Here is an 18,136-nt window from a genome sequence, read left to right on the forward strand (position 1 = left end):
TATTTATATTATTTATCTTGAAGAATGTCTGAGGACAAAACATCATCTAAATAAAAGAGAAATTAATATGGAGCCAGAATGTACAAACCTTTCCCCCCATATTCTCAAGTCTATTTCCAATTATCAGCACCACTACAACCCTTAGTGTACGTTACTTTTCCATTATGCCTGATATGTTGCCTTTACTTAGGTTTAAGGGCTACAATTTTGAGGGCTACAATTTTTTTGACCTGTTGTTTGAACTGGTCTAGCCAGTGTAATAGTTGTCTCTAGCTGCTTGGCTATCATATCCATTTTACTTATAATTGTTGAACAAAAATCTCCTGTGTAAATGTGAAAGCACAGTCATCTCTAAAATATCTCCACAACATCAATATTGTGGTATTCTGTTAAAAATAATTTGATATATCATTTTGTTCATATCATCCAGCCATACTTAATATAATAGCAGACTTTATTTCTATTCAACCTCTAATCTCAGATCTCGGTGTTTTTCAGACGATTCGGGAGCCGAGCCAAAAGAGCCGAATCTTTGAAAAGAGCCGGACCTCTATCACTCGCATGATACAAATATGCAACTAATGGGCACAGTCAGTGATATTTTTTGCTCATTCGGTTTCAGAACCATGTTGTACGACCTGAACAATGTTGCTGCCAGCTGCTGGCAGCTTTACTTTTTATTTTTATTTTTTTGTCTGCACTCCAACATATAGGGGGCGGTAATGGTCTTTGACGTTTGTTACTATCCTCCATTAAAAAGAAAGACGGAAAGCCATCGTCGTTAGCTTGACAGCTGACTTCGACTGTAGTGTTGTGTTAGCTGTGGATAACCTTAATTTATACACCAAGAAGTACAGACAAGATGTCCCCCTTACTATATACTGGCTAAGATGTTAATAACGTTGTGCTACGTCTACATGTGGGTGCGCTTTCACAAGTGCTACTCGGTCCTGATCCGCAACAGTCTGTCCAGACTTAATAGCAGCAGCTTCAGTTTCAGCTTCAGCGTCTGCTCCAGCTCGGACTCAGCAGCAGCCACAGCACCGCGAAGTGGACACCAGACAGTCTTACGTCGGTCTTCCAGCACGCTTGCATCCGAAGACATTGTATTCCTTCAGCTGGGGGACAAGGCCGTCTACGTCACGGAGCCTAAGGTTGGATACCGCACCTAGCGTTTAGTTAGATAACATGATGTCAGAGTCTGTGTTAAATGCATACTGTTTGGGCCCGTGCTGTCTACATGTCTGAGTTCGCTCCATAACTATTTTCCATAACTAGAGCTGTTAAAGCAAAGCAGTGCTGATAAAATATTTAATTTACACAGCTCACAATTGTGAAAACGGAATCTTTTTAAGCATAGCATAATAAGATCATATTATGATCATATCACCATGACATAACTCCACTTAAAGACTTAGACCTTAAAAAGTAGTCAGTTGATTACTGGCGTGCGCACCCTGAAGAAGAACCCTTAGAGACAGACACAGCTGAGAAAAACTTTATGGGATTTTTCCCAGTATTGTGAAAATCGATATTTTGGTCAATTCTAAGTTAATGTTAAAGCTGATATCGTCTCTTCCCTGTTCTCATTCTCTCTCTCTGTCTCTCAACTCAACCAGACATAAAGTTGGTGTCTTGGTCATAACTGTCCATCTATCCTGCTGGACCTGACAGTGTGGTCAGCCGCGATGACACCATTAGTTTCCACTTTAGCTGTGTGCATTCCTGCAATGTGCATGCAGCTCTTGGCTGACAGGCAGAATTCATCTGACCCCAGAGCTGAGAGTATTGGAGCGACCAACAGATACAAGTCGCTCTGCCCTCCCTCACCCTGTTTGGTGCTGCTCCTCCTTCGTTTCCATTAAGTCTCTACTTCCATCACACTTTTGTTTTTTTTGGTGCAGGCATTTTAAGAGAAGATTTGGTTGTGGAGTTTAAAGCCTGCCACTCTGCTGCTCCTGTAGTGTTCTGTGTGTGAACTATAAAGGAGCTTGAGTTGCCGACTGACATTTTGTGAGTTGAATCAGGGTCGTCTCAACAGATGCATTGAATATTTGTCTTTTAGGAGGCAGCCTTTCTGTAAAGTAATGTGCAGCAGATAGAAATTGCTGTAAATGAGCTAAGACATGCAAAAAAAAAAAACCCTCTGACATGGTCCTTAACAATATTTCCCAGGTGACTTTCCAGTGAAAGATGAGACTCATCGTTCACCCCACACTCACACACAAAGTCCTGTCACACACAGTTCATTTATTCTACACTCTCTTCTATTGTCTTTTGCATTTTTGCTGTACTTTGCCCAGTGGTATTGTAAGTAGCCAACAATAGCAGTCGTGTGAGTTTGATATGTCTCTCACTGTCTTTCACCTCTGTGTATGGAGAAAAAGAAGGGTGGAAGGAACAGGGTTGTGGATAGATCCTACAACAGGACAAACTTTAATTTTAAAAAATGTAATCAATATGTTTGTATCAGCAAGGTTGTGTCTTGAGGCAATGTAATGTTTTTCACTATGTGGCAGCAACCAGCAGGAGGAGCAATTAGACTACAACAGAGAAAACAGAGCGGCCTTCAAGCTATCATTGGTCAAATCAAATCAAAGGTGAACATGAAGAGAGCAAGAGAGGTTTGGTTGAGAAATAACAAAGCTCAATTTACATTGCAATAACTGTGATCACTTTTTTGTGTTGTGTCTAAAAGGCACTCAGTTGACAAGCACCATAGCTTTGGTTTGTTAATTTGCTACTAGGGATAGGCATTGTAATTACTTTATAAAATTGATTAATCAAGCCAATTTAAATCAATTGGTCGATGGGTTGTTAGTTGTGACATCGTGCCTTCCACCCAAACCAAATGAATATGTTGTCATGTCGAGTCATGTCTTTTACACTGTAGCGTAAAGATGCACTAAGTTTACCTCCCAAGCCCCACCCATCAACAATGGACGTCAGACTAGCAGCAGTGTTCTCAATGCTGTGTGTCTCATCTGTACTGCGAATCTAAAGCACAGAACCTGAAATATTCCAGTCACCACCAATGTAATGGCACGGGACAGTGACCAAAAAAATCCAGTGTGAGAGCTGTCCATGCATTATTGCTACTTTCTTGGCTTCCGTAGCTGCATATTGTCTGAAATCAAAAGTCACCAAAGCTACTTGTTAAAGTTATTTGTGGCAGAAACAGAACCTTAACATTAGTTCTGCATCTCTGTGAAGTAAAACATATATCTCCTTCTACCTCCACCTGATTTAAAATTAGATAAAAATTTGTCAACTCTTAAAAATGGATGCTGATTATGTCAATCAACTAATTAATTATTCATGCCCATCCCTATTTGCTACAACTATGATTGAAAAGAAAACTGTAAACAACTATTAAAGTATAGAAAACACATGAAAAACACACAAGATGATGAAGAGTGACTCTGGCTGCCTGGGAAGAGGATTACTTTAATTTATAAGTAGTATTTTTCATTTCAGTGCCCATGTTAATGAGGTAGAGTATCCACAATCCCATGTGAGACTTGTGTGGCTCTAGAGCAGCACATCATCCCATCTCCACATAGGATCTCTGGAGCTCAGCCAGAGTGATCATCAGGTTCTTGGTCACCTCTGATATTAAGCTTTCTCCCCTGATTACTGTGTTTGGCCAGGCAACCAGCTCGGGGCAGAATCTTGGTTGTTTCAAACTTCTTCCATTTAAGAATTATGGGGATCGCTGTGCTCTTGGGAACCTTCAATAGAGCAGAAATATTTTAATAGCCTTCTGCAGATCTGTGCCTTGACACAGTCCTATCTCTAAGCTCTGCAGGTAGTTCTTTCTTCCTCATGGCTTGGTTTTTCTCAGATTATGAGTCCAGATCACAGATGATGAAGAGAAATTGGAGGAACCTGAGCTTGTGTCTGAGCAAGTGTCTTCTTACATAAAGCCCACTTTTATTCAGTGACGTATGGTCCTTGGCTCTTGTGCCACCACTTGAGCTCTCCTTGTAATAATCGGGGGCCACTTTTCCTCTCGCCACCACATCTACCTGCTGAGAGCTGCATGCCCATTGCGAGAATAGACACAGCTAAAGCGGAAACTGTTGGTGTTATGATGAGTTAAAACTGGCTGACGGTGTTAGCAGGCTGGCAAGAAAGATAACTGAGATATGACCAAGATTAGCAAAATTTTCAAATTAAAATGAAAATGGCCGACTTCCTGTAGGTTTGTTACATCATGTCTCCGAATCTCGTTCATGTCTGACAAATTAAGCCCAATGGCAAGGTGGTTTTGAGTGTGTCCAAGGGGGCGCTATGGAGCCATTTTATGGCCCTATCAGATGCGTGTGCAAAGTTTCGTGATAAATGTAAAAATGTGTAAATACAGAAATAAATAAGTAAATGTAGAAATAAATATATGTAGAAAATAAATAAATAAGTAAATTAAGAAATAAATACCAAATTTATTATTTATTTTTATTTATTTATTTATACTTCTGTAATTTTTTTTTTTACTTCATACAAGACGTGCTTGCAAAGAGTTGCTGCAAAAGGAGGCAATACTTCAAACTTGATTTTGCATCCACAGGAGCACCACCTATGTGCCAAATTCAAGGTACGGCTGTCTTGAAATGACCGTATGCAACAGCTACGAGAGTTAGCATGTCTAGCATTGATGAAGTAAAAATACTACAGGCTTGCTACTGCGGCAGATAACAATTAACTAGCTAGCATCAGCTAGTTTCCACAATAACATTACTTTACGAAGTTCAAAATCACAACACGTTTTTTGAAACAGTGTTGCGCTTGTGACTCAGGTAAACCTGTCATTGTGTTCAATGGAAAAAGAAATTGTTTCTCTTTCCTCCTAAATAACTAATTTTAGAGGTTTAAGTACAATACTGTGATACTGTGAAACCATATTTTTGCTCATGGTTATCATACCTTCAGAATCTCAGAATCTGGCCCATGCCTATTTTAGACTGATGAAGAGAGACCAAAAAGCAGAGAGCTAACTTTGCACAGGGAAAATATGACAGACTTGTATTAATTTTAAGCATATGAAGTAGTGAACACACCCGTATTGAATAGGCAATTCATGATGAAACACTGCTTCTCCTAATCAGCCGTAAGGAGTCATGTAATAGTAAACATTTTCATTAAAATTAGAGACTTAGAGACTAATTAATCTGTTCCTGCACTCTTACTTTGATCTTAAAAAATCTGATAATTTGGTCTGACTTTTGGACATTTAGGGTTGATGTCTGTCCATCTATGATTTACAGATTTGATTTACATTTACTTGCAATGCTTGCTGGAGCTTTTCTTACACTTAATGGCGAGCTGTCCACCTGTCTCTTCTGTGGCTCTTCTGCTCCTTTGCGTGGACGCATATGCAGAGATGTGAAATAGGAAATGGGGAGAAAAACGCAAACTTAAATGATCTTTTAATTTATGCATTTTTTTTTTCTTAGCTTTTCTTGGGATGGCGGTGGGTCCCATTGGGGGGGGTGGGCTGTCCTGCAAAGACGCTGGGGAGAGACTGACTGCTGTATGTCAGCCCTGTGATAGACTAGCGGCCTGTCAAGGGATGGATAGATGGCTTGCTAGACATTGTGACATATTGACATTCTTTATTTACTATGGTCCATGGTCTGATTTGCTGATTTAATTGCCAAATCTGGAAAACATATTTGGTGTTGTTTGATAATGTTTACTGGGGGTGTGCAAGAATAATTGATAAGTTGAAACAGTAACCATAGCTGACACCTTTTTTTTTTAAGAATCAACAAATTTTTATTTGACTAACTTTTATTTGGTTGGGGGTGGGAGGAGATTTATGTTTTACTTCATAGAGACGCGGAACTAATGTTTATGGTTCTGTTTCTGCCGGAGTGTGCATCCTCTCTCTTTGGTGCAAGCAACAACGGACATCGGCAATAAAGAGCAAAGCAGGCTGTTAAGACGAGCTGCTGCTAACGTTATCTCAGGTTGTTGCTAAGTGCTTAGTTTGTTTTTTTAGATTAGGATTCTGTCAGTGTTCATCGTTCAGGAGGTTTTTACTGAGAGCCGAATTATCCACAGTGGTCCCATTAACTCCAAAACAAACAAACCAAGTAATTAAAGTCGGTAGAAACTCAGAATAAAGCAGTTTCATATAAGAAAACCCAATGTTTCTCTGCAACATGGACACGGGATGTTGAGAGTGGCTGTTTACTCAGCATGTTTCTCTGTCTACTAAAGATCCCTCATCTGGTGTAAGATTATAGTTCTAACGTTATAAAAAGTGACACTAATGTGACTTGAAACATAAGAAAGTAGCCTGCTGAAAATGTTTTAATGTCTGGCCATCCTGCCGACAGCTGGCGCGAAGGGGAAAACATTGTGGATTTGTTGTACCTAAATGCTCAGGTGACAGCAAACAACTGGAACAAATAACTGCTTTGGTTAAATAACTGCTACACAAGTTGATGTAGTCTGTGATACAGTCCGTGATGTTGTTGATGTCTTCCCCATTTGGACTGCAGAGCATATCGCAGTCTGTGGTCTCAAAGCAGTCCTGCAGGGCCTTGCTGGCCTCCTGTGTCCACCTTCTTACAGTCCTTCTGGACACAGGCTGCTTTTGAAATGCAGGAACACATGAAGGTGTTAAAGACACCAGGTTGTGGTCTGAATTGCAGAGTGGGGAAAGGCCAGTGGCGCTGTATGCATCTGCAACATTTGCATACAGAAGATCCAGTGTTTTGTTTTCCGTGTGGTGCAGTCTACAAACTGTTGCAATGTTGGAAGAGTTGAGTTGTTGAAAGAGTTGGTTAAAATCTCCAGCTATGGCCACAAATGCCTCTGGATGTTGACACAATAATCTACCAACATGTGTGTATGGCTTCACATGTTGTATTCTGGTCACCTGACTGTGAAATGTAAACACCAACCAGCATGGCAGAGGAGAATTCCTGCGGTAAATAGTATGGGCGCATACTCATGGCAAAAATTCAACATCTGGGGAGCAGAGACGTTCCTCCACAGTAACATGCCCAGGATTGCACCACCTTTCATTCACAAAGATGGTAATTCAGTTCAGTTTTATTTATATAGTGCTCAATCACAACAAAAGTTATTTCAAGGCACTTTTCATATAGAGCAGGTCTAGACCGTACTCTTTAGATATGATCATTACAGAGAGAGACCCAACAGTTTCCACCATAAGCACTCGGCAACACTGGCAAGGAAAAACTTCCTTTTAAGAGGCAGAAACCTCGAGCAGAACCAGACTCAGGGTAAGCGGCCATCTGCCTCGACTGGTTTGGTTGAGAGAGATAGTGGGGAAGGGGGAGAGAGTGGGGTAGAAAATAGTGACAGGAGAACATAGATTCCAATGAAAAAATGTAAAGTGGTGTCAGTAATACAAAAGAGGTAATAATAGTATTGACAATTAAAGTTGTAAATACAAGAAGCAGCTAATGATTTCTAAGTAAAATAGCAGGTGTTGAGTGGGGTTGTAGGAGCAGCAGGAAGCTTGTCATCCCAGATCAGATTCAGGAGAGAGAGAGAGAGACAAAACTACGGGAAAGGGAGGCTACCAAGTTAGTAACAGGTATTTATGGGATGTGAATCCATACTGAGAGAGAGAGAGAGAGAAAGAAGCTCAGTGCATCATGGAAAATCCTCCAGCAGTCTTGGCCTATATCAGCATAACTAAGGCATGGGTCAAGCAAGCCTGAGCCAACCCTAACTATAAGCTTTATCAAAGAGGAAAGTTTTAAGCCAGCTCTTAAAAGATGGTGTCTGCCTCCCGGACCAAAACTGGTAGAAGGTTCTAGAGTAGAGGAGCCTGATAGCTGAGGCTCTGCCTCCCATTCTACCCCTGGAAACTCTAGGAACCACCAGCAAACCAGCATTCTGGGAATGCAGTGTTCTAGTGGAATTGTAGGAAACTATAAGCTCTTTAAGAGAGGAGGGCTTTGTAGGTGAGGAGGATTTTAAATTCTATTCTGGATTTGACTGGGAGCCAATGTAGAGAGGCTAACACAGGAGAAATATGGTCTCTTTTTCTAGTTACAATCAGTAATCGTACAACAGTATTTTGGATTTAGAGACTTTCGAGATTCCCTCCACTCCTTCCACCTTCTTACCACTCAGTGTAACATTCCTGTCTTAAAGCCGGTATGGAAGCACTGTGGTCCGGGAAACCCATGTGCAACCAAGTCTCAGTGAAGCACAATAAATTGATACAATTTGTCTTACTAGATCAAAATGGCTGCAACCTGAATGTCATTGTGTCACACTAATCATGGTACATAGGTTCTACATGGCTTGATGTTATTCTGTGTCTCTAACCAAAGCATTTGATGACCCCTGTCACTAACTACTACTAAGTTTCTAACAGCCTTGTAGTGTTTTTGGTTATTTTTTATGTGTTGTCTGTACTATCCCTAGGTATGTGATGACCTCAGCAAATGGACTGTGCTGTTCGGGTCCTCTCTGGTTTGTGGGCCACAAATAGAGAATATTTCATTCATCATAGAAGCTGCAGGACACAGAGTGGGCTACCATTCTCGTCACACATCGAATAAGAAAGTAGGCATCACACATTGCTCAATACGTAATATTATCTGAACTATAATTCTAATTTAACAAAACTGGCTTTGTGGGGGCAGAGAATAGGTTAAGGACAACATAGCATAAAGGATATTCCATATAGAGTCCGTATGTAAAGTGGTACTAATAATAGTAACAGTATCAATAATAACAATGTCAATTGTAGTAATAACAATAGCAATAAGACTAGAAGTAATACTAATAATTTGTAAGTGCTTTACACACACTCGTGATCTTCGGGCCCTCAGGCGGCACTGCATTAAAAACAGGCATGATTCTCTACTGGAAATCACTGCATAGGCTCAGAAATACTTCTAGAAAGCACTGTCTGTGAACACAGTTTGCCATGCTATCCACAAATGCAGCTTACAGCTCTATCATGCAAAGAAGAAGCCAAATGTGAACATGATGCAGAATCCTGTTTTTAATGGAGTGCAGCCTGAGGGCCCAAAGATCACCAGCATCCAGTTTTGACCTTCGGCCTTTTCCCTTGCGCACAGAGATTCCTCCTGATTCTCTGAATCTTTTGATGATATTATACATCGTAGGTGGGATCTTAATGTCTCAGTTTCAACATCTGATATGTTATTCATGTTCTATTGGGAATAATATATGGGTTCATGAGATTTGCAAGTCATTGCATTCTGTTTCTATTTACACTTTACACAGCGTCCTAGCTTTTTGGGAATTGGGGTTGTGTATATATAATTTCACACGTAAACATTTAGCTGTTTTAGCTGTTCTATATTTAAAGCTTTTTGTTTCCCAAAGTCAGCTTAATTTAATGCTGTATCTTGTTAGTGCACTAATGTGGGTATTCAGCAGTCAGCAATAGCCCACACTGCATACTTTATTTTTGCCACTGTATTAGGTTTATCTAGTAACAATAAATCTTTATAAAGTTTTTGTTGAGACTGTATTAGACAGATGTTAACTGATGTTAATGCAACCTATTTTTGAGGTTGGAATCAGTGAGGCTGTTGTTGGTATTGTATTGTTTACAGCACAGTTTTACTTTGATTATTATTGATCTTCTTAATTATTAATCAGTTTTTATTTACAATTTGACAATTGCATCTGAACAAATTGTACTATAGTACTCCATGCTCATGGTTGAAACAGCAGTTCACATACATTTCTACATCAGTATTGTTTCTCTACTGTTATGTTTCTTTGTACAAATCGCTCCTGACATCCAGTCCTGTTTGTGCAGTAGGCAGGACTTTATGAACACTGACCTTTCCTGTTCTCTGGATGAGAACAGTGTCAGCTAACCACTTGTGTGTATTGTGTACAGGTGCTGAAGTGGTCTGACTACTGTCTTCCTCTGGCCCGTAGTCCTGGCCAGCCATTCAGGGCAGTGGCTCAGGCTACTGTAGATAACTTCAGTCGGCTGGGAGTTGCTTTTATTGAAGATCGCCTTCAGCTAGACAATGGACTTATGCCTTCAAAGATAGTCCGTATGTTCCCTTCGATTACATTTCATATTTGCTCTTTTGATAATCAGTTGGTTTTTCATATCACCACCTCAGAGCATTATTTGTTAATTTATCTCTTGCAGTCCACATTTCATTTAATGCATGGCATTATGTTCTATTTTCTACAGTTACTTTGGTAATACTGGGGAGTAACTACATTTTCAGGATGTTACTTGTAATGGCAAACACAGAGAGTTATCACCTACTCTGTAGTTTCCCTCAGCTCTACTGAGCTGTCTAGCCTCCTTTAGTAATTTTTTGGTTTTATGACCCAAAAACTCTGTTCACCTTGTTTGCACCAGCAGTGGACAGTTGGTTATAGCAAAACTGTTCTGATAGATCCACTATACAGAATCTGCTCAGAACTAAACTGTAGCCCGGAAACGCCATCAACCAGCTGGTGAACGTAGTAAAGCTTTCAGCACTTGAAGAGCCAAAAATTTTCCTGGGAGTTGGTGGAAACCAAACCAAACCAAAAATGAGAGCGAATATTGAACTTAAATTAATCATGACTCCAAATTAATGTAAATGCGTTGTATATGCAAGATGTGTAAATTGACAGCTGTTATACCATCTTTGTTAGGTGAGTTCTTGTTCTCCTAATTGGGTAAAAAAACAAAAAAATTCAGTTAAATTCAGTTTGAGCTATTTTCACACCTAATTCACTATTCTCATTAGTGTGGTAAGGCCTTTTTTAATAGAAATACTTAATATAGTTTTGTCTGCAAAATGTAAATAAGATTGCACTTAATTTTTTTTTTTTTTTTTTTTTCAATCCTATAGCTGTTGTCCTCCAAGAATCTACTCTCAGTGAGCTTTTGGAGAAGCAGTGTCCACAAAGCCCAAAGATTGTACCATCACTATGGTTCTGCTGCACCCAAACTGAAAAGTGTGTCACTGAGCCTTTATATCGTAACCTGGTAACCGGCCACCAGCATCCACAGTGCCGTAAAGGCAGTCTTCTTCTCAACCCAGAGGCAAGGAGAAGGATTGAGGAAAGACGAGGATCAGAGCCACTCCACAGCACCCAGGATCTGGGACCTGTTGGTGATTCGGAAGACCACTCCTTGGGGAATCACCACCACATGGAGGGCCATGGACACCACCTCCATCTGTCCAGCTGCCATGAATGCTTGGAGATGGAGAACAGCACCATCCTCTCTGTCCAGTATGCTTCAGCTGAGAACATTCCAGACCTTCCTGATGATAACTCATTAGAGCTAGATAGTGGGGGTGAGACTCTGGATGAATTTGAGCATGACACTGAAGGATTATTTGGTCAAAGTGGTGGACTTCACTGTAATAGCAAACCACCAAATGTTCTGGTGTACACGGGTGGTTGCCAGGAGCGTTTTCAAGCAATTCGTCAGCTCTTATCAGAGTGTATAAACATAGAAAACTACATAATATATCCCCTCCAACCACAGCAGGCTCTGAGTGATCCATGGCTGGACAACACCAAGCTCCTGGTACTGGCAGAGGAGGAAACCCTGACCCCTCAGCTTCAGACCCGCTTTCTCACCTACCTGAGCCAGGGTGGCAAGGTCCTGGGGCTAGCTTCCACTCTGTGCCCTGCAGGCCTTTGTTTGGAAGGCAGGGAGGGGCAAAGAAGGCATGTCAGAAAGCTGAGCTTCACAAAGGAAGACAGCACAGAGCTGGAACTGAGCGTGATGGCAAGTGGGAAGGTCTACATCAGGGATACTCAGGGAGGAGGGGAAGTGGAACTCTGGGGGGAGCTGAAAGGGGATGTCCCTCATCAGAAAGATATGGTTATCGTAAGGGTAACCCACGGAGGGGACAATGGGGAGGCTGTCCTCTGTCAGGTAAAGACATATGACATTTCTGAAGATGATGATTGTAGTAGTGTACAGTGCTAAATATTGTTTAGAATGTTTTAAGATTCCAAAATTTATTTGTCTCATACCCGTGCAGTTCAGTCACCACTTAGGTGCACCTGTGAAATTTAATGCTATCCAACACAACAGATCAGCAACACATTCTTTCATAACAAAGATAATGATGTTCAGTTATGATGGACACTGCTAGAGAAGTATTCATTTAATCTGTGTGTTTTTAACTGGGGCTGTAATAGTGTAGATGTTGAACTTGACTGCATTATTTTGCCCACCCTGTTAACAGACATCAGGGGGGAAGAACATATGTCTGAATCAATCCCTCTTAAGGTTTTTAACAAAAAACACAAATACTACAAGTATTGTCAAGGTAGTATACATGGAAGAAGTTAGAGAAAGTGTATTTCTTGATGTGCACATGAAATGCAGGATTGGGATGCCCTAGAGAATGTCCTAAAAGGTTAGTGTGCAGCAGTAATAATAATATGGATTAAGGCTGCAATTACCATTCAATTAAATTCAATTTCATTTATATAGCGCACACAACAAAAAGTCCTCTCAAGGCACTTTTCATATAGAGCAGGTCTAGACCATACTCTCTAAAATAGGTATTTACAGAGAGGGACCCAACAGTTCCTACCATGAGCAGCACTAGGCAACAGTGGCAAGGAAAGACTTCCTTTTAAGAGGCAGAAACCTCGAGCAGAACCGGACTCACGGTGGGTGGCCATCTGACTCGACTGGATGGGTTGAGTACATTGGACCCTTGTACTGATTTGCACATCAGGGGTGTAGTAGTGTATGTGCCGGTTGACATAAATTGTGAACATGAGAGAACATACATGCGGACTGCACTTACAGCCTTAGAGAAGTCTGAAAAATAGATTTTTCCATATTGCATTAATGTGCAACAAAGGCACAACCTTTGGAATCTGTGCCAAATTTTACATGGAGCCTCAATGGGGCATGGATCAAGTTTGAATGAATGAACTTCATTTATAGCACATAGCACATTTGCTATCACCAAAGAATCACCAATGTAAAACCAAGTCAAAGGAGAATGAGAGCAGAGATATTTCCACTATCAGCATTTATTCTTAGATTATTTAAAACGTTGACAAGAGCTATCTCAGGACTATGGTTGGCCCTGAGGCCAGATTGAAGGATTTCAGGGATACCATGCTCAGAGAGGAGAGTAGTTGTTTTAAATACTTCGTTTTCTAAAGCCTTGCTTAGGAAAGTTGGATTTGTGATTTGCGGTACTTATTGAGAGAAGGATTGTGTTAGATTTTTTTTTGAGTAGTCTGTGAGTTTCATTCTTAAAAGGGTTAGGGGAAATGTCTGATTGTTGGGAGGAATTTCTAATGAGGAGTGTACGGACGTAATCTATCAAAAGTACTTTTGAAGAGGTCAGCTAGAATGGGGTCAAGGGAGCTGGTAGGTTCATACTGTAGACGGTTATGTAGTTATGTCATGGTACTTGATGTTGTAAATCCCCACCCCCATGAGACTAATAAAGGATTATTTTATCTTGATGGTGGAGGGATGATTTGAATGGAGAGTCTGCTGTTTCCTGGGGTGTCATTTATAAACCAGTGCGTAGGATCCATACTAAAAGTGTATGTACACTCAAAAAATTCTGATTTATAAAATTCTAAATAAAATATTTATTATGGCTGAGATAGTATTGGAAAAATAGGTTCATCTCTCAACCTGCACTGCTTTATTGTACTTAACGACATTTCAGGAAAAAAATTAATTGGACAGAACCCCAGTCAATTCAAAGTTTATCCAGTGGATGTGTTCGTGGTAGGTTGGTACTAGATTTGATCATACAGGGCCCTGGAGTGGTCATAGAAAGAGAAAAATATATACATAGAGTCTGTAATAAAATGAAATCAGTTATTCTGCTAATTATGACCATTATCAAAGATTGGGCTGCAGTAGCAGTGCCACAGCAACAATGCTGATGTTGTAGAAACACACCTCCCTGCTGCAGCAGGTCAGAGGTAGATGCACAGATGAACACTGTGAGCAGATTAGGAAGTTAATTGTAATGTGCTTGAGTTTTAAACTGTTGGAGCTTTTAACATCAAAAACTATAGTGTCACAACAGCATCAGACTCTCCTTCACCTCTGTATGCTGAAAACCACCGGGTATGTGCCTTTACCTGACGCTGAAGCACTGGTGTGCCAGGTGCATACTGGACCTTAAATTGAAGAGTGCTGGAGAGTGCTGACCGGCTCTTGAGCTTAAGATGAAGGAGAGCCCGGTGTGGTTGAGCTTGGACTACTAATAGGGTCCCTAATAATAAAAACATGAATGTACTAGGTTTGTAAAAACCTGAGCATGCTGGGAGTCACACTGTGTTGCACAAGTTGCATTGAATGCTTGGATCCCAGACCATTGGGGCTTGGACCCCTAATAATCAGAACAACAATAATAGGGGTCTTCCAGCTTCGTTGCTGGGACACCTAATAATAACAATCTGAGTAATTACAATAGGGTTCCCAGAACCACTGATAATAGTAGTTACACTGCATTGCATGTGTTTCTTGCATGGACCCCAACACACCCAGGCTTGTACCCCTTGAATTTTGGTGGGCAGATTTACATTTCAGTGAGTCTGGCTAGTGTGGAATCTGAATTTCTCTGAGTTTTGTTGTTGCTCTGAGCTGCTCAGAGCAGCTGCACAGGCAGTGGTTGGTCCCATAACTTGAGGCATTCCCAGATAGTCTGATAAATCACATTAATCTCAGGTATTAGACTAGAAAATGTTTAATTACGCTTTAAATCAATGTGAGTGTTGGTTGACCATTTTTATGTTTCCGATTTGCAGGTCCACCTGGAAATTGCACCTGAGAATTTGACATCAGAAGGTTTTGATGAACTCAAAGTCAGCAATACGCTGCGGTATGAAGTTTTGACAGAGATCCTTGTCTCTCTGGGCCTCAGCTGTGAACTAAAACATATTCCATCCCCAAGTCCAGTCTACTTGCTGGCCACTTCTCTGGTAAGAGCCACAGTGCTTATCTGTTCGTACTTTGTCAGGCTGCAGGATTAAAATTAGGTCACCAAGGTCACAGTCAAACAAGCACGGTGTTAGCCACAGTCTTGATAATCTTTGTCAGTCATGTAATTGATATATTTTCTGTGACTCTGTGACTGGATTTATTAAGTGTCATCTTTTCATCAACATCATGTCCAATCAAAGTTTGTCCACATGAAATGACCCATTATTACCTGTAACATCAAGCATGCAAACATAAGTAGGATTGCCTGGATAAAACTTGTCTAATGTGTTAAACCAGGAGCTGACAGTTTATTGTTGTTAGTAAGAATGTAAAAATCCACTTAATTCTGAGGATGAAAATCAAATGTCTAGTGGTATCTTTACATTTTTGCAGACATTCTTCCCCATTTGAAAACAAATAGCAGTTCCTTCATCATAAATCGGTTCAATTAATTCAATTCACCTTTACTTGTATAACACCAAATCACAATGTACATTATGTCAAGGCACTTAACAGAATAAGGTCTAGACCTTACAATATTACAGACTGAAACCCAATTGTTCCCACAATAAGGACTTGGCAACAGTGGAGAGGAAAAAATCCCTTTTAACAGGAAGAAACCTTTAGCAGAACTTGGGGTGGGTGGATGTCTACCTTGACTGGTTGGGTTGAGAGGAGAGAAATTCAATGCAAAGGAAAGTTTTTTAGCTTAATCTTAAATGTAGAGAGGGTGTCTGCCTCCCAAACCCAAACTGAGAGCTGGCTCCATCCATTATCCATCATCTAATCATTCATCCAGTCACTCACACACATGCAGCGAGCACCAGATTGTATGTCAGATATTCTACATACTACACATGGAAACAATTTGGTGTCCTAAATGTATGCAGATATATGAGCATATATGAGCAGTGGGGTTACAGCAGGTCTGTGACAGAAGGCCAGTACAAACATGCGAGGGCAGTAAATCAGTCTTTGATCAACCATCATCATGACTTTCCACAGTGAGTACTCCTCAGTTTGGGTACCATGTGGTTTGATTTTTGGAAAACACTGAAGTTCATTATATCTTGCGGCTATGACCATGGAAGGCAGACTAATTAAAAAGCCATAAGAATATTTTTGAAATGATTATAAAAAGTCATCGAAAGTGTGCATGTATAATATATACTCATGAAGCAGTGTATTAGGTACACCTAGCTAAAACTAAAGCAGTGCAATACAGCAGTCCCGCAATAAATCCTACCTTTGTGAGGGTTGTAATGTTCAGATTTGTTGAAATTGTTTTATAGAGGTGTTTATTTAAATTTATGGTAATTTTTGGAGGCTGCCGTTGATTTAAGTGATATCACAAAACCCTGGTCGTATACAGTATGTCCAGATAATAAACAGATTTAAAGTGAGCACAGCAAAACTTTCTCCCTTCACCACACAAATATGACAGACTTTTAGTGTCAAACTCTGTGAGAGATGGTTCTTATTTTGCTGACATTTCCTGTGTAAAATATTTGTATGGATGTGTAAAATATGACAATAGCAACATTACTTTTGCATTGTCACACAAGATTGAGAGAGTTTATCATGAATTGTGTGGTCATCATGGAACAGGAAGACTGTGTTTCAGCAACACATGTACAAGAACAACCACTAGGAGGAGTTGGAACTCTAGGTTGCTGAGAAGCAGAAAGCAAGGACCCAAGTCATTCCTCAAAGCCCCTCTGATCACATTCTCAGAAACTGATCCTTCCACTTGTGTCAATGAAGTGGGTTCTGTTTCAGCACAGAGCCTGGCGCTCTCATAAAAAAATCTTACATTTATATTAGTGGTAGCAACCGTGCAGCTGTTTTTGTATTCATTGTTGTATATTTGGATTACTGTGTGATCTTTGACCCTGTTGCCCCAGCCACTTTGTACCAACAAGCAGCAGGCTAATGGAACTGGGGGTTTCAGAATCGTTTCCAGATTGTTGTGTAGATTGAGGGGGAGAGCTGCTAGCTCTGTCCCTAACCATGTCTGCAGAATGGCTTCTTTAATCCTAATGTACTATGCTTGCCTCAAGTAGCTTTTATTCAGTCATTAAGTTTTGGAGAAGTTGATGAGAGACAAGGTTGGTTGGACAAGGATAAGTATGACAGTGGAGGTTTTCATTAGTACTTGTTCTCAGTTATTAGTCTATGCTCTCATCAGGTTGGAAGCTGCATAAGTAGAATTTTCTAGATTCCCTCTCATTTGTATGCCAGATATAAGCAATCTAACCAGGACTGTATCATACAGCTGTAACAGTATTTTTGGCACACAGAATCTAAAAAACGCTTATCTGTGCCACATTACATTCTTTAAGCAAGGAAAAAAAGAGAGACAAAAACAGGAACAATGCCAGAAACTTATAACTTAACATGTATATATTGACATATATATATATCTGTCTGATAAATAACAAGAAATTTCAGTGGAAATATATCAGTGTATGTTTGAGATAATGTAGAAACACTGTCTCGATTACATAGTTTGTCCACCAGAGAGCACTGACAACTTTATTTTTACACTATAAAATGTCCCACTCTGATCAAATAACCAAAGTTTGAAAATCCTCAACATGAGAAATGTTTAAGTTATGTATGTGATACTAATATCCATAATAAACATGTAAAACAACTAAGGAGGGACATCATTATAAAAGTAAAAGTGATTAGATCTGTCATCCCAAGATATACACTGATCAGCCACAACATTAAAACCACTAACAGGTATGGATGCTGGATCAGAGTGAGATCTGAGGAGTCTGGAGGCTAGGTCATCACCTTGGGCTCTTTGTTGTGTTCCTCAAGACATTTCTGAGCAATGATTCTGGTTTGATGAGAGTGTTGTCCTGCTGGGGGAGGCCCCTGTCACTGGGGAGTGCTGTTTCCATGAGAAGGATGTGCTTGGTCTACAACAATGTTTAGGTGGTGGTATGTGTCAAAGTAACATCCAGATGAATGTCAGGACCCAGTGTTTCCCAGCAGAACATTGTATTGTCACGAAATGATGATGTTATTCACTTCAACTGTCAGTGGTTTTGATATTGTGGCTGATTGGTTTATATGCACCGTGACCTCAAATACATAAGAACATTTGTTGTGCAGTATACATTCCATATGGATAAACTACATTTGAGCACCTTACCAGCTCAGTACTTAGTAACCATCCCTTTAACAACTGCTTACCATGGG

General features: G+C 40.3%; 1 protein-coding gene across 1 annotated transcript in view; it reads left to right on the plus strand.

Annotated features, from left to right (window-relative positions):
• The first annotated feature begins 744 nt into the window (after positions 1-744).
• The window catches only part of hlcs (holocarboxylase synthetase (biotin-(proprionyl-CoA-carboxylase (ATP-hydrolysing)) ligase)), a 48,217-nt gene continuing 30,825 nt past the window's right edge, over positions 745-18,136 (plus strand). The window contains exons 1-5 of the mRNA XM_018700887.2: positions 745-1,154; positions 8,416-8,556; positions 9,875-10,037; positions 10,839-11,878; positions 14,749-14,922. Coding sequence (XP_018556403.1) covers positions 891-1,154; positions 8,416-8,556; positions 9,875-10,037; positions 10,839-11,878; positions 14,749-14,922 — 1,782 coding nt within the window. The 5' untranslated portion in view covers positions 745-890. The remainder of the gene's footprint in view (positions 1,155-8,415; positions 8,557-9,874; positions 10,038-10,838; positions 11,879-14,748; positions 14,923-18,136) is intronic.

The sequence above is a fragment of the Lates calcarifer genome, unplaced genomic scaffold (genome assembly GCF_001640805.2).
Source record: "Lates calcarifer isolate ASB-BC8 unplaced genomic scaffold, TLL_Latcal_v3 _unitig_4509_quiver_412, whole genome shotgun sequence".
NCBI lineage: Eukaryota > Metazoa > Chordata > Actinopteri > Centropomidae > Lates > Lates calcarifer.